Source organism: Heliangelus exortis, chromosome 2, assembly GCF_036169615.1.
Source record: "Heliangelus exortis chromosome 2, bHelExo1.hap1, whole genome shotgun sequence".
Taxonomy (NCBI): domain Eukaryota; kingdom Metazoa; phylum Chordata; class Aves; order Apodiformes; family Trochilidae; genus Heliangelus; species Heliangelus exortis.
In genome coordinates, this window is record NC_092423.1 from 62493473 (window position 1) to 62510837 (window position 17365).

The following is a 17365-nucleotide window of genomic DNA, read 5'->3' on the forward strand; positions in this document are numbered from 1 at the left end:
AGAGACTGGAGAGATCTGTTCTGCTCTTTTACACTGTGGGTATAGCAAACAACAAAAAATATCTGGGTCCTCTACATAATCTTAAAGCAAAAAGAAGACGATTAAAACATACTTTTCATGATGAAAGAGATTACAATCTGTGTAAGAAGACAGGAACAAATTTGAAAACAGTATCTCCATTGATAAATATAAAAATAATCTTTTGTTAAAACAGTATTACATAATTACTTCATGATACTTAAAGGTAATAACATCAACGAGCAAGAATGGTTATGGATCCTCAACAGTTCTCAGTGCTGCAAACAGATACATATACACTGAAGTTTGTTAGAGCCCCTTCTTGATGAGACCTGGTATCCTCAAAGAATATGCTTAATAGGTCAGTGGATGAACTTTGTACCTTAGGGCACACAGCAGCAAGATCTAAATGAAACCAGAAACAATTTTGTTTCTTGATTATGTGAAGGTTGATTTTTTTCAATATTAAAATAAACCTTTAATAAATATTAGGTATACAGGGGCAGTTAAAATGTTTACAAAGTTACATACATTTGAAGATTTCCCAAATTTACAGTGGTCCACCTAGATTACAAATGTATCTATATCTGTTTATATTTATACATACACAAAACTCCAGGAAATAAAAAGTTTTAAACAAATCTGAGAGTTCTGTGAAGCTGCCCACCTGCCCTGTGAGACAGACCTTCATTTGCATGGTCAGCGCCCATACACAATCAGTCCTTTTTTTTTGTACTCATTGTGAAACTGATGGGATGCATCAGTGAATTTAAGTTTCCAGTGCTGTGCTATTTTGACCCTCAGACTGTACCATTCAGTATCATCATTCCAGTAAACTGTATTTCTACCCTGAGCAAGGCATTAAAAATCAGTTGGATACTTAAAAGCAAGCATGCAGCCCCCTTTTTACCCTCTCCAGCAAACATACTTGAGGAATGTTTTTGTGGTACTTCAGTTTCTACAGATTCAGATAGAATGAATTTAGATCTTTATGAAATATATTTTTATGCAAGACATTTACCACCCCTAATCTGGAAGCCAATTTAACATATGGGTTATCATATTCACAAATAACAAGTTACTATTAAGAAAACTGGCATTTCTGTTCTTTTACATTAAAACATAATTTTATGTTTAATGGTTTCAACTGCACATAGATTGGAAGATGCAACTGTATATAAAGGTACTTTAAACTGTTCCTTCCTGGCCTTTACACTGGGTACTTTAGAAACTGTTCATGAACACATTTCACTCTGGACAGTTATGTAAGGATGAATTAGTTGAGGTTACAGTCTAAACATGCAATATAAAATGGGAAGACTGATGTATCCAACTACTTACTTAACATATTTCAATTGGAACCAACCCTTCTTGAATACAGCAAACCAGGGTTGTAAGCAAGGTAAAATCTTATCATAAAAACTTAATAATTCATAATTATTAAAAAATTTATAATATTCCCTCACCTCAAATTTCAAATGTGCTAGGTAATGTACTAGTAGAAGTATTTTCTTTTTAGATCACTGAATTACATTGCTAACTTTGATATGCTGACTGCTCTTGTCACTCACTGCCTTTTCCTTCCTCTGTGCCAGGATTTCAAATATCTACTGAGTTATTTCAGCATGCTTCAGCAATGTAAACTAGACCAAACCAAATGACACCCCATTTTCTGCACAAATCTAGTGAGCCTTGGAAGTAAGTTAAACCAGAAAAATGCAAGAAGGAGCCACCAGTTAGACTGGGCTAGGTTATGGTAGAACCACAACATCTGTCACTACATAATCATGAATCCTTCATGATCAGGAATCTATGATCAGCTGTTTAAATATGTACTATATACTATACTCAGAAACTGGCTGAAGGTCCAAAAGGCTGGAAAACAACTGACTGAAGCCAATGTAAGAATGAATACCTCTACATCACCATTCAGGTTGAGAACAAAAATTCCAAATAGCATCAGATCTAAGAAAAAATAACTTAGTAAGCAAGAAAACATAACATTCCATCCAAGTATGTATTTTGAATCAGCCATGAACCTTCTTTTTAGTTTTATAATCTCAGTTTCCTGGGAAAATGTCAAGCAGGACAGAGAAAGTTGTTGCCAAAGTCAAAATACAACGTCTATGGTTTTTTCCATCTTATAGAGAGAATTTAGACTTGCTGGATATAACTCTATTCTTGAAGGTTTGTTAGCTATTGGTCGTCTTTCTTCCGCCAGGCACAACAAGCTTGTTGATCAGTTTATTGTACATAAAAACCCCCAGAAATTAGGTTGTTTTACATTTAATACCCCTTTTTAAGAATCTGCCACTCCGTGCTCTTTCAGCCTTCCCATAGCGTCTGCCAGTTCTTTTGAGTGTTACAGAATAAATTTGATCAGTTGGTTCAAAATGCCGAACAGATGTAGCATATCCTCCTACCTGGGTCTTTCCTTTTTAGAGCAAGATATCCTACTCCTTTCTCACTGATACTGGCTGCATTAGTTGAACAGTAGTTGAAGTTTTCACTGAGGAAGTATGCAAAGACTTTGTCTTTTATCTTGGAATCTGTTAGCAATTTCGCCTCTCTGTAGTAAACTGAAAACCCTCTGTTGGCTACCAAGACAAGCCTTGTCTACCCAAGATAACTAGAACTAAAAATCTTTCATAATTAGCATTGACTCAAGATCAACACACAGGTAGCACCTTCCTCTTCCATAAAACTATTTGTCTTTGTAAAACACTTCCTGCCAAACAGTTACAATCTCTATTGTAAAAACCAGAAGTCAAAAGAGAAATAATGTTGGAAACCTCCCTTCTTGCTTCCAGAAATTCCCTTTAAACCCCGAATTAATACAAATTTAAAAACCCCAGGATTTGCTGCTCTCACAAGCATCAGGTACTATACAGTAGCCACCTTGCTTTGGAACAGAATGAGCTTAGTGTTACCTTTGGTTTTGTAGTGAGCTAATCTGTGTTTAAAGCTGTTGAGTCACTCAAAAAAAAGGGTTGTCACAAAAAGCTACAGATAGTGATATTTTACATAATCTGTATTGATTGCCTCTTACTGCTAGTTTTCTTGTTTTTCTTTTTTTAGCATTATGTACAAATGAAACAGAAATGACTTGAAAAGTCAAAGAGGAATGCAGTTGATAGAAATTTCCATCCCATCGTTCCATTTCAAGAGGCATTTAATTGACATAAGTCAATGTAGTTGACTTCATTCTCATAAATAAAACTAGTCACAAAGCCACTGTCACACCTTATTCAAAGCAAAAAGAGAACTGCAGTTGTCAAGCTGATCAAACATTAACATTAGTAGGTAAAGTAAGCCTGAATTTAACGTTTACTGAAAATGGCATTGTGTTCTATCTACTCACCACAGACAAAGTAACAACACATAGCAGAGTTTGTAGACACTGCATTTTATTTAAAACAGATACTTGTATATATCACCATGTGAATCCAACAAGCTGAGCTACAAAAATCACATCTATCTGTTTTAATCTAATATTGAGAAAATTTCCTAGAATCAGCTAGACAAAAGTCTAACAAGTAACAGCCTACAATACATGTCAAAAAAACACATTCATGCTAGGAAAGACATCAACTAGTTGAAGACAAATCCCTTAATTTCCAAAACTGAACACCAAGGAAAAAGCTTGAATTAGCTACAGAATCTCTGAAACCTAGCTAAGATAACAACCATCTGTGTTCTTCCTACACTTGCAACTCTCTGAAATAAAGCAGTAGCAAGAACAGGTTAACTAAAAAATAAGCAGCCTGTGGGTTGACATAAAATTAACATTACCAAGTGCAAAACTGGAACAGCTGCTTACTAGTTTCACTTAATACAAGAATTCCTGTAATTTTTGCAAGCATTATCATAAAATATTAAAAATAGAATTTACCTTTGAAGGTCTCGAGTTCCTTCCTGTTGGAGAAAAGCAGAATTAAGAAAAACAGTAAGTTATTAGAAATACTACATTGGAACTATAGGAGATATTTTATACAGTTAAAAGACATCTTACAGTTTAAGAGCTGTAAAAAGATTAATACAAAGAATTTGAGCATCACTATTCATAAGGGTAATATTGCTGTGTATCTAAAACAAACACTTATCAATCTGTTTAGAAACTAGGCTACCACCTATTTATAAACATGTACAAATATATAAATTTTGCCCATTTATATTTAGACACATAATTTCTAGGTACAGTGTTGCAAAAATAATTAAGATTTCTCAAGGTTTTAGGTACTAAAGCATCTATGGCTTAGTGAACAACAACTAATGTTCAGTTTTCATCAATGCTATTAAAAATATTTTTGACAGCAGTGAAGGAATAAAATTTGACAATATCAGTTACAACACACTTCAAAGGCAACAGAGGTAAATAGTGACACTTCTCAGAGGATTTTAAAATACAGAGAGTGACAGATAACCCACAATACTCACGTGTCAAAAAGCTAAGAAATTTAGTCAAAAGCTATAGCATTTTTTTCCTTCATACTAGGCCATCTTCCACTTTTAACAGTGATGCAATTGTGAATACAAAATCTAGAAAACTAGGATAAATACTTTTCTGTTTTCAAGAAATTGAAAATTCTCAATTTGCAACTTTTGCAAAGTAGTGATTTATAACATATTCAGAGGCTAAGGAAGAATCAAAGCTATAGCTTAGATAAGGCAGAATGCTGGCCTTTTCTTTATTAAAAGCTCATTTATGATGCATATTTTGTCATTCTGTGCCTTGCAGACTTGCCCAAGTAAACGACATCAGACTCAGACTAAAACGTACTTCATCAGTTACCATATACACTGTTTTCACTTAAGTAAACAGTGGTAACTTCTTCTCCTTTCTTCTCCTCCCTAACTGATGATACAACTCAGCAATTTTCATGCATCAAAACAAGACCCAATGGTTTAAAGCCTGAAACAATTAATTTTCTAAGCAGGATAAAGTATTCTAAAAGAAGCAAGAGAATATATTTACCTCCACATTCTCAGTGAACATCCCACTTTTGTCACCAAATGTCAACTACTGGTTTTTGAAAGAATGGGTGATTTAGCAGGAAATAAGCTATAGTGTAATTTACAGTACAGGTCTATTACTTGTAACTTCCTGTGAGTATCTATTTTCCTTCCTGCTTCTATTCCAACCCCTTCCCAAGCTAGTTCCTCCCTTTTTTAGCAGAGGGGAAAAGCTGCTTCACAACACCTACAATTTGCAGTTCATATACTAATGAATTTTTCTAAATATCATTACAAAACTCTTAATCACTCCCTCAAGTTGCACTCCTTATGTTTTAATAATGGAATACCCTTTGACAAGACAACAATCACAGGAAATGCTTGTTTTCCATAGACTTAACTAAAACTACACTGAGGAAACATCTTGTGAAAGTAAGAGGAACAAAACCTGACACTATTTTCTCCTAGTATCAGGAGGTCTCATGACACTTAACTCCAGAAGAGAAGACAAACCACTGTTTGTCATTGTGTTCAAACAGGCTGGCAAACAAGATAGTATTAATACAGTAACCAACTGAGGATGATATTCATTGTTTTTGTCTAAAACCCCAGAATTTTGCCTTTTAAAATCCATCAATATTTTAGGGTTGCTACATTAGGATGTTGTTATTATATCCACACACATAATTTCCATTCCAGAAAGCTGGAAATTAATATTTGACAAAACTTTTCTTTAGATCACGTAATAAATCTGAAAAATTAAAAATATCTACAATTCACATACCGTAAAAATACAGATTTGGAATCTAAGGAACTGCATCTCATAATACCCTCATACTAATTCAGACCCAAAACCTGATGATTCTTTATATGTTATATAACATGAATGAACCAATCTCATCTTGTGGTTTCTCAGCTTTCTTAGTTCTAGAAATATATATTATTTATAAATACATATTAAAATATGCTTATTGAAAATACGTTCTGTATCAGCAACATGGAGGATTTTTCTTTTTTAAAATTAAATTATCCAATTAAAAAATATGAAGATTTTAATCCTTAATGTTCCTTGTTCATCAGAAGCTTTGGTAAGAACCAGATACTAAACTTAAAGTGGAAAGGAGACTATGATTTGTCTCCTATGATTTGTAAAGACACTGGAAAAACACATGACATAAGATTAAAACAGTACCTTTTCTAGATGTACAATTACAAAGTTCTAGACAAATGTAAAGAAATAATTTTGTATTTTGATAAACTGTTAGAAAAAGTATACCTCCTACATCTTCTCAATGAATCTTTAGACAAAAAAATCATTCACAGAAGTAAATACATTGAATTTATATTAAGAAAGAAACTGTATTTGGAACACAGACACTATATAAGAAAAAGCAGTTAGTATGAGTAATGAAAATGGGAAAGATTAAACTGGAAAAAGTTCTGGAAAACAGCTGTCTTCAAAACAATGTTACAAAGCAAGCAAGAAGAAAAACTTGCTTTTTAAGTAGGCCTATGTGAGTAGCTGGGACTGCTGCCTCATTATTTTGACTTTGCCATATTAAATTACCAGCTTTGATGCTATACATTACATTTTTGAATTTTTTTTCCTTTACTTTAAATTCTTCATTCTTTGAGCTAATTTTTTTGTATTAGCTTTATACAAAAGCTACAGCCACAGAGCTCAGCCTTTGACAGATAGATTACTAACAACACCATATTAGAAGACAAAACTGTAGTACAATGAATCATCTCTGAAGAAGAGTTCCATCAACTGTTTTAGCTCAAAAGTGAATTAATTATGCTATACGTGTTTTCCACAGGAAGCTACCCTTCCCCTCTACTTCATTTGTCTAACTAGTTTAAAGGCAACTGAAAGCTTTCCATAGTGAAATGCCAGCAAAATGCTCCTGGATTTTACAGAGATTTTGTCAAAAAAAATACATGCATTTCATAGATAGATGGCATAATCCTTTCCATTATAATGAGAAAAAAACCACACTCCTGCCTTGCACTTAGCCTCACTATACATGAAGATTCTTGAAGCCCGATGCAGGCTGCTCAGCATCTATCCATAGATTTAATCAACTCCCATGATGAGTCTCACCACTAATCAATCAAACCCACTGAGTACATTCTGACTATATGCACTTTAGCTACTAAATTTTAGGTTAGTGCCAACAAATATGGCTAGTTACACAAATAAGAATAGTCTTTAGCTTTTTATCATTAATATTAAGCTTTCAGAAGAAATTACCTAATTAATGGTTTTCTTTTTATATAAACACCTCCACTTCATAAAATATTAAGTTTAGTACCACTGAGCAAGAGAAAAGGTTAAAATAACAGGCTAAAGGCTAAAATAATCAGACTACAAAGGCATGGAGGCACTTTAGAAGCAGTCTTGTACTTGTCGTGGTGCAATTGACGAAGCTCTATTCCTTTGCTGAAAAGCAAGAGGCTGTACAGGCTCCATCTTCACTGGAATTATGCCCAAGAAAAACAGTTTGGACACACATACAGGCAATAATTTTAATCTCTTTCTTCCAGCTGCTTATTTTCATAAAATACATGGAGGGCTTGATTAATCTGTGGAATTCTGTATCACTCAAATTCAGTTGAAAATGACCAACGGGATAGCTACAAGGGTAACAATTACTGGTGAAACTCCAACTGCATACTGGTTGCCTACTTCTTCAAGATAATAAGATAATACTTAAGTTAGGACAAAGATGATATTTGGGTGTATTTCAGTGCTGGCGTAAGAGATGTTAATCAGATTCTCAGCCCTTTCTGACAGACAAAGGTAAATCTGATGATAAACCCCTCTATGCACCATGCCTAAAAAGGCACAGCTGACAAGGTCTCTTGCTTCAAAATAGCTGAAGCAAATAAAATTAAATCACTGCTAGCCCAAGAGATTCCATGGAGAACTACTCTGAAACATCTCATCAAAAAAGGGCCACAGGTATAGAGAAAAAGGATATATATAAACACTGAAAAAATACAATCCCCTCGTTTGAATCTGAAGTATATGTTCTATACAATGTTTGCTTGCACAAGTACAATGAATTCTTAAGTCAATTAAAACTGTAGCACTGAAATGTAGAATTGAAACTGATGAAACAGAATATGTCTTTTGAATTATTATTTTTAAGATCCCTGGAATGCTGTGAATATATGCATTGTGTTCTCTTGTCACTTCTATATTTAAGTAATTAAAGTGACTAATGAAAAGAGGTCATGTCATAATCACATCTAAAATTTGGGCTGCCTGTAATGTTTCTAGTACTTCACAATTCACTTCTTTATTTACAATCCTACAGATCAGCACTTTTTCACTAAACAAAAACAAACCTTCCACTTGGAACTCAGAACACAACTGTGTAGCAAAGCCTTTATTCAACTTGACCAGCATATGCGGCTTGCAGTAGCAGATTTACTGAAGTGATTTTGTTTGTGGTTTGTTTGGGGTTTTTTTGGAAAAAAAATATAAACATAACAAAATGACAAAGTACTAAATATAGAAACTTCGGCTTAAGAGCTTATTAATCATCTAGCAGTGACCATCATCATGTTTTCACTACCCAGTTTAGGAACAGATAGTAACTGCAAAACCACACATTCGAGCAGAAATTACACACTGGTTTACAGCAGGTATCTCAAGGAAAATTCTTTAATCTCACAGTAGTGTATTAAATGCAGACAGCTCCAAGCTTTGCAAACACTACTGAAAGCCAACCATTGTCCTATCCTTCACCCAAAAATAGTGAAGAATTATCAGTGATTCTTTGGCTGTTCACTATGAATTTATATTTCTTTAAACAATGGCTTTCAAATGAGTTAAACTATTCTTTGATCACCTCAAGGTAATAACTGTCACCAGTAATTTTATAATATTGCCTGTATGATCTCAACCCACAGAATCACTGCAAAATATATAGTCAATTTTTTTTTAATTCTAAAACAACATCAATGTATTCAAAAACATCCTCCTTAAAGTGAATGAAACCAATGGGAACTTAGTTTGTTCAACAAAAGTAAAACAAGGTTCTCAGGTTCTACTGTATCTTTCAAATAGCAAGAGACTACAGAGACACCAAGTTCTTTACAATGACACCAGCAGGAAATATTGACAGCTTCATAATTTATCTTCAGGGAAAGAGTGGGCAGATAAGAAAGTAACAAAGTCATAAATGAATGTCAGGAATGATTTTCTAATGCTAGTCCTGAAAGTAACAGCCAATAAATTGAAACTGCTAGGCTCAAGTGTGAACTATCTCAAGACAGCACACGGGTGGTAAAAATTATGTATTAAATTTGAAAGATTTTACAACTAAGTGTGTTGCTTATAAACACTGAGTTGTAAATACTATTTACAAGCAAAAATTAACATTTAAAGAAAGCATAGTTGTTTATCTGCAATTTTACAGTATTACATTGTACGTAAAAGTTTACATTCGAAGGTACTTCTAACACCTAACAAGACCCAAAACAAAACCTGAGAGGTACTGCATTTCATCTGTTATGTCTGATACACTTTTTTCAAAGCAATATACAAAAAAATTCCTTCCATAGAGTAATTCAAGATTTAGCCAGCTAAAAATCCACAGGACTTTTCTCTTGATGTCATCAGAAATAAAAACAAAAAACTTGAGAACTCAATGACACAAAAATGTTTTCCCTACCCCAAATTGCTTGAGCATCCTTTCCAGATCACTTAGACTATTACTTTGAAATGGCTTTGAGCCTGAAGCCATGACAAGCCTTGAAGTAAGGAAAAATAAGTAACAACTAAAACCACTACTAAAATAATGTTGGAATTAAGCAACAGGCAAGGGGTTTTTTATCTGAAGAAACACTGATGACATGTCAGGATCTTCACCATCAAATGTGAAATTTTATCCAGTAAAAGATAAGAGGAAAAAAAACCTAAGGAATTTAAATAATGCATCAATGGAGATTTTTTTTTTTTGCTTCTATACTCAAATGGAGCCACAAAAGTAGCTGAAGTCTTTCCATATCTTTCAGAAAGACTTCTACATAAGCCTCATTGCCCATGAAGGAATGGATCAAAGCAAAATTTCATAACAGGAATTGCAAACATTAACTGGTAATCAAGCTAACAAATAAAAGTAAAATCAAGGACTGCCCTTACATACTCTGAAGTTTCAGGGTACAGTGAAAGCATTTCTCTTTGGAAGTTTAAAAAATTTAAGTTAATTGGGGGTCACCTTTCAGGTGTCATCGTTCAAAATATCATTAAAAATTAGGGAAGCAACATTAAAAATAGAAGAAAATAAGAGAAGCTAAACCTTTAAAAACAGCCAAGTAAGATTTCCGTCCTTTGCTAAGAGACTGATACAGACTGTTTAATATTGGAATCATTCCAAACTGGAGTCTGAAACTGAAATAACATTTCTAAAAGGTTACGCATTTAGATGTAAGATTTTGCACCGGATCCAGTTTTTACATTTTTGCTTTTATCCTGTTGCTATCCAAAAAGGGGACAATTTAAAAATTTTTTTGGTTTTGAACCTTCATCCTAGTATGCAATGTCATTGGATGACTAAATGACATGTATCAGCACAGTTTCTTTATTTTTATCATATGACCAAAAGTTCAGGAATCAAAGTTTAAAGCTGAAATTGAGAAAAGATATTTAAGAGAAACTACAAACAATTAAAAGCTATGAAGAAATTTAAGAGAAGAGGAAGTTTAAGAGAAGGTACAAACAACTACAACTCCACCATCAAATGCCATCTCCACCACCTTTAGTCTTTCCTAGAAAGATAAAGGGCTCCTCAAACCTGTTTTTGGTAAACAAGTGCACAAAAAAATTCAGACCTTGCTTTAACTTGGCTGCCAATTTCCCCGTAAGGATTAAGAGAAAAAAAAAATTACAGTATTCAAAAACTGGCCAAAATTTATTCAAAGTGACATATAGTATGCCACAAGTCCACACACAGGCAAAAAAAAAAAAAAAAAAAAAAAAAAAAAAAGCCTGCAATCACACATGCACTCTTAACCATAATTCCTCACAGCACAAATCCAATTGTGGCATTTAGTGGTACAGCTTGTACAACCTCAAGCATCCTCAACATATCCCTTTAACATAGGAACGCAAAATCTCCCTCACAATGAGAGATGTTTTCAGCAAGTGCATTTAGCACAATTTTTCCTTGAACAGTTTCAAAACCAAATGGATTTGGATATAAGTTAAAAGGAATTATGAAAGATCTCAGGAAAATAATTCACTGTGAAGGAAGAATTTATCAAGAGGCATGGTAACTGGTGCTCAAAAGGAGAGAAGGGATTTCAGCATGGTAATGGTAAACGCATAAGCCCTATCTCCTGCCACTGGACACAATGAATGAAATAATTCAATGAATAATGCAGTTTTCACAGAATCATCTGGGTTAGAAAGGACCTCTGAGATCATCAAGTCCAACCCTTAATCCACTACCACTGTGGTTATCAGACCATGGCACCGAGTGCCACATCAGTCTCTTCTTAGAAATCCCCAGGGACAGAGCTTTTGAGGTGAGGGAGAGTGCAAAACAATGATCAAGGATGTCTGAAACCATCTGTTTCTATTATTGGTACAGTAAGTCTGGAGAAAGAATGCCTGGTACTAACAGACTGACAAGATTTGCAGATTATGCCCAGTAACAGGTACTACATAAAGTTAAAGTTATGCAGGATTGATGTAATGTTTAACATTTTCTAGAAAACATTAGTAAAAGGTACTGTAAGTTGCAGAAGATTCAACACAAATATTCAGTCTTTAATCACAGGTCACCAAAGCCAACAAAGAAAAAATCTTTTACATGCCCATTCAAACGAAAACAAAACTATAAGGAGAAGGTACACAACAAATCTCTTTGTCACAATGTCACTGTCTCTCTGCATCCAGCAAAGACCACCACAAAAGAAGGGCAAAATTTAATCAACAGTGACAGAAATGATACTGCACTTTCACACTTAGCAAATAACATAAAAACCTGCCAAAAACCCTGCTGTCTTTTGATCTCCTTTGTATTCGGTCTTGCCCAATGTTTTCTAATACTCAGAGCAGTGACAGAAGTAAAATTCACTAACAATGAAGCAGTCTGCTCCTTTGGGTTTGATGCATGTGAAATAGTGTACTGCAAGTGTTTTTGCAAACAAAAGAAAATGCAGAGCACTAATATTACACAAAAGGAAGCACAATTACCAAAGGAACTTTTCCAAAGCTTGTGCAAACCCAGGATTTCTCAGGATTGGTAAGAATTCTAATTCCATGTATCTGTCCAAAGAAGCTGAAGTAACTGATGGCCATAAAATTAATTCCAGTCAGTTATCACCATAAAAACACTTCCTACTGATTGTGCTGTATGCAAACTCACGAACAGCAGGATGGTAAATATCTCCACAATGTGAAGTCTGCTTTCAGCACAGAAACTTGTAGCCATACAATTACTGCCTAATGAAAACTCAAATCCAGTCATCTACTGCACATCTAACATGAAAGCTGCCCAGAAGATTATGAAGTTCTCTTCCACCCTTGCAGTATCTTTAAATATATACTCAGATATACTGAGGCATAACAGCTGAAAATCTATACCACCAAAAGGCTTATCAAGAGGAATATGGTATGATACCTGACTTTGAAGAAAATTTTGATGAGAACTGTGAAAAATGCAGATAGAGTATTACGAATAATTCAGTGTGTTTAGGTTGGAAGGAGAAAATATACTTGTATGTTACATCTGCAACAACAGCATATTGCATTGACAAATTACCATGCAAAGCTTAAAAGAATTATAAAGGTACAATGTAAATTTACCACTGCCAGATGGGAGGAATTAATCACTGAAGACGATGTACTGTTCAGATTACTGTTCTACTTTTTCACTTGGGGAACACTATGGGATCTAAACGAGGCCTACAGACATAGAAGTCTTACTAGGCAACACAGTTTTGTATGTAAGTCCATCTTCCCTATCCTGACCTTCATAAAAATAATAATTAATTTTGGTTAAACAAGATCACAAAAAAATGGCAGTTTTTACAGCGATATGGCAGGAGTTAGATATATATGAATGCAACATGCAGCAAAACAACAGCAATAATTCAAAGTACGTTACTGAGTAAATAGCCACTAATTTGCCCAAGTTAGAGGGAGCTTTTCCAAAAAGCAGACTAGTCTGAATTGTCTACGCAAGTTTTTTTGTATTTACTTTTTGTATCTCTTTGTTGTTCAGGCCTAACATAAACCACAGTATCTAACTTCAACAACCCTTAGTGACCCTTATGTTGCTAAAACAACAATAAAGAGGGATAAAACCAACAGAAGACCACAGAGAAGAAATAAATTTATCAGTGGTAACTTTTTAAAGACATTTTCTCACATACACATCTCTATACGATGCAATTTTATACCCTTCTGAATGAGAAACCAAATCCAACATTCTTCTCCAGTAATATAAAACCACCATCACAGAAGGGCACTGCATCTAACAAGAATTACAACAATCTGTCCAATTATTCATCTAGTGCACTAATTACCAGAGCATTATTATGGCATTATCCATTATTTGACAACAAATAAATCTTTAGAATACAAAAACTAGGAACAAATACACATCTAAAGAACATGTTTTCTCTTCAGGTAAAGCATTTCTTTAAATCTCACCGAAAAAAAAAAAAAAAAAAATTAGCCCCACTATGGTTTGCAATATTACTAAATGTTCACCTGTTAAAGTATACCCTAGCATCAGGATATACTTCAGACTGAGGATTTCAGATTTCTCCATTCATACTCCTGCCATGTCTGTTCTCAGAGAAGACAAGTACTGAAAACCAGAAAGGATTCTTAATCTGGAAGTCCTAAAAAAATTAAAATTCAGACAGCTATGCATCAAGCCAAATGACACACATTAAAGTGTATGCAGTCATTTCCAGTGATAAGGACTCTTTGCTATCTCAAATATTTTCCTACAAAATGTTAGAGTTGGGCAACTCCTTTTAATTAATAACCAGGAGTTTCTAGTTTTTTTTTTTTAAAACGGTGATCCATCTGAAATGGATAAAAATGGAACTAAGAGCTTCACAGCAAGTACAGCTTCAGGAGAGAAACATTTTGTCCTATGCCAGAAGCCTGCAATTCAGCACACAAAAGGAAGCTTCTGACAGTGCTTCCTGAAGGACAGAGTGCACTGCCTCAGAAATGCAAGAACTGTCACTGGAGACTGGAGTGACAGAAGTAGTCTTCTGCAATCAGAAACTGTACAACCTCAGTAGGAGGGTGAAGGGAAGGGATGAAAACTCGTGCTTGACTGAAAAAAAGGACAGGAAAAAAACCCAAGATGGTTGAATGCTAGCATGAATGCAAACAAGTACAGCAAGAGTAACTAGAGAAAACAAGGGTAGAATCTCAACTTCATACTATTACTCTGATCAATACATTTAACACCAAAGTAGAGTATTACAAATTTTAGAGATAAGCACAAAGGAAAGCAATCAATCCCCTCCCAAATACCAGCCTTCATATTACACTGCAGAATCCACCTTGGGACTGATGAGTCTACTCTGAAACTAGCAATCAGCACAAAGACAAATGAGAAAAAATTGATCTCTTTGAACTGAAATAAGTTGCTCTTTTTAAATGAAAGATCTATTTCTAAAAATCAGTTCCCATAGTTACCATAAGATGCATTTCAAAAGTATAATGTTGACCTAAAGCACCTTCTTCTGAATCTTTTATATAGCAAGACTTTTCAAAAGACTTGAACTATGTGAACTCCTATCCTAAGCAATACTTTATAATAAAATTACTTTTTGTCACATGCTCAAAATAACAACAATTTCTACAGTTTGTGTTCATCTCAGTTTTCCTACACTGCCAAAACAGAGGAAATACTTGGGTTTTTTTTTTACACAAAACCACTCACTGGAAATAATTTTTTTGTTACAGAGAGAGAATAGACTCATGAATCCCCCATTTCATTCTTTCAGTAGCTAGTATCATAGTAAAAAAACTCACAAAAACCCAAGCCAAACACTAAACAGAGGAAGACAGAAAATTAGGTCCAAACACAGATAACAAGTCACACTCACAGTAACTGGCTGTTCATTCAAGTATCTACATTGGCAAGGGTCCTTCTAGTAATGAGCTAGCAGTTAATTTCTTACCTAATTTCTTACAGTGGTAATGATCAACCAGAAATTACCTGCATTTTTCTCTTTTGTCTAGATCTGACCAAATGTAATCAGCTTATAATTACATTAAGTAGTTTGCTTAGGATTCTATTTATAAAACTGATTAGATGCTGCTAAGTAGAGTAGGTAACAGTTTAACACTTTATTTTCATGTTGAAGAAGGAGGCAAGGGGATGTGGAGAGGGAGTAAGGACAACAGAGAGAACAAAAAAACCTCACAAAACTTCAGACAGACTATTGTATTTTATGGGTGACAAATCTGCTGTGCTAAGGAAATTTTAAATTTATGTGTTATTTACTTAAATAACACATATTTAGAATTAAAAATGTATTCCTAATCAGTATTTAATTATTTAAATAGGTTCAAAGAAATTAATATGCAGCCATAATGACTAATGTTGACTCTTCCTGGAGAGAGAGAAAATGCTTTTGCCCTAGCTTGGGACAAACAGTATCAGGGACCTTCTGGGAGACAGAACTTGCAACAACAGCAGTACTTCAGTAACCATATCTATAACAACACAGTTCAATATTCCCTAGATAATATATCAGATATGGCAAATTTGAGTACAGATGCAGCAAAAGCAGAACTAATAGGGAATTATTAGTGGATTATTTATTTGGGAGTATACCAAGATTAAAAAAAAAAAAAGGTGCAAGGATGGCAAAAGGAAAGTCAACAAACAAGAAAACACACAAACTATCCAACAAGGTGACCAGTGCTGTATGGCATAGCCCTGCCCTTGATCACTTGATAAACACATCCTAATTAGGACAGCAGACTAAACCAGTTATTCTGACCCATGCCACATGAGCCAAACCTGCTTCCACAATCAAGTGAAGTGAGGAGAGTGCCAGGGTGCTTCACCAGGCTAACAGGACACCTGGCTGGATAGATAAGTAACCTGGTTATCCTTTTGTCAGTGGAGGCTGCAGGTCTCTCAGCCTCTGTGTGCACCCACCACTCCTTAACACAGGTCTGTCAGAGACTTATCTTTGAACAAACTGCTTCGATCTAACTCCTCATTTCCTCAGTTATGTAGTGGACTTAGTAATGATTTTTCATCTCCTTCAGCAGCATTCTATTTGGCACTGTCAGTTTAAGTTATTTAGGCTTTAAATATTTATCTCTTGCTTTATCTTTTAGGTAAATACAAAGCTTGATAGTTAAAGGTCCTGACTTTTCATATATATGGCTACAACTTGAACTTTGATTCCAAGCAGCAATACACTGTCTTTGCAAGTAAGAGAATGGCATCCTTTCACACAGAATGAAAGGTGCTTTTAAATATAGGATAGGGTAGAACTGAAAAGAAGATATAGGAAAATACAGTTCCTACTTTACAGATAAAATACACGGGGGGGGGGGGGGGGGAAATAAAAAAACAGGGTAGGGATTAAAAGAAACAACAATTTATCAGTGCTTAGTAACAATAGCCCTTACTCCAATTGTTTGTAGAGAATAAGAAGCATGACTTCATGTTAACAATGTAGTGATAATTTTCCAAGCACACATACTCTTTGTTCATCACCAGGAGCTAGACCAACACTTAATGAACCTATTACAAATTTATAACTTCCTGTCAAAGATGACAGTTTCTTTAAAAGATTAAAATATAAGGGATTGTATTATGTATGTGCTGGAAAATAATCACAAAAGGCTTTTATTTTACACTAATTTATATTTATAACAATTGTTTTATTTACCTTTTTGTTTTCTTGTAGTTTTCCAGCTGTAATGTCTGCATACATTTGTATCTTTCCAACTCACACTGTTCACATAGGTCCTCAAGACACAATAGATGATTCTCCATTTCCTCAAAGTTTGCCTCTAGCTGGGCTATAAGAAACACTTATATGAACATCAAATTGTATCAATAGATGGACAACCCACCTGAACAGAAACAGGAATTCATAAAGCTACATATTTAACATCATAATAATTACACACATAAAATGGCTCAGAAAGATAAACAAATTCAGTCCACATCAAACAGTGAAGAGTGACAGCAGAGCCACATTAAGGGAGATACATCTGACGTTCCTATTGCAGCAAGATGCTGCTGAACCATTGTTTTGCCCCAGCATTTTTGTCTCACATGTTCCTGCTCTATATTTCAGGAAAAGCAGCACCCAGAAACCATAATTTAACATTGCTTCTTGGGCATACTGCAAGTTTACTCCTTCCTGCCTG

General features: G+C 34.6%; 1 protein-coding gene across 1 annotated transcript in view; it reads right to left on the bottom strand.

The window, feature by feature from the left end:
* Positions 1-17365, bottom strand: part of DTNBP1 (dystrobrevin binding protein 1) — a 68385-nt gene that overhangs the window by 33224 nt on the left and 17796 nt on the right. The window contains exons 6-7 of the mRNA XM_071736387.1: positions 16879-17011; positions 3911-3933 (exon numbers count right to left, since the gene is read on the bottom strand). Of these exons, the coding sequence (XP_071592488.1) occupies positions 3911-3933; positions 16879-17011 (156 nt within the window). The remainder of the gene's footprint in view (positions 1-3910; positions 3934-16878; positions 17012-17365) is intronic.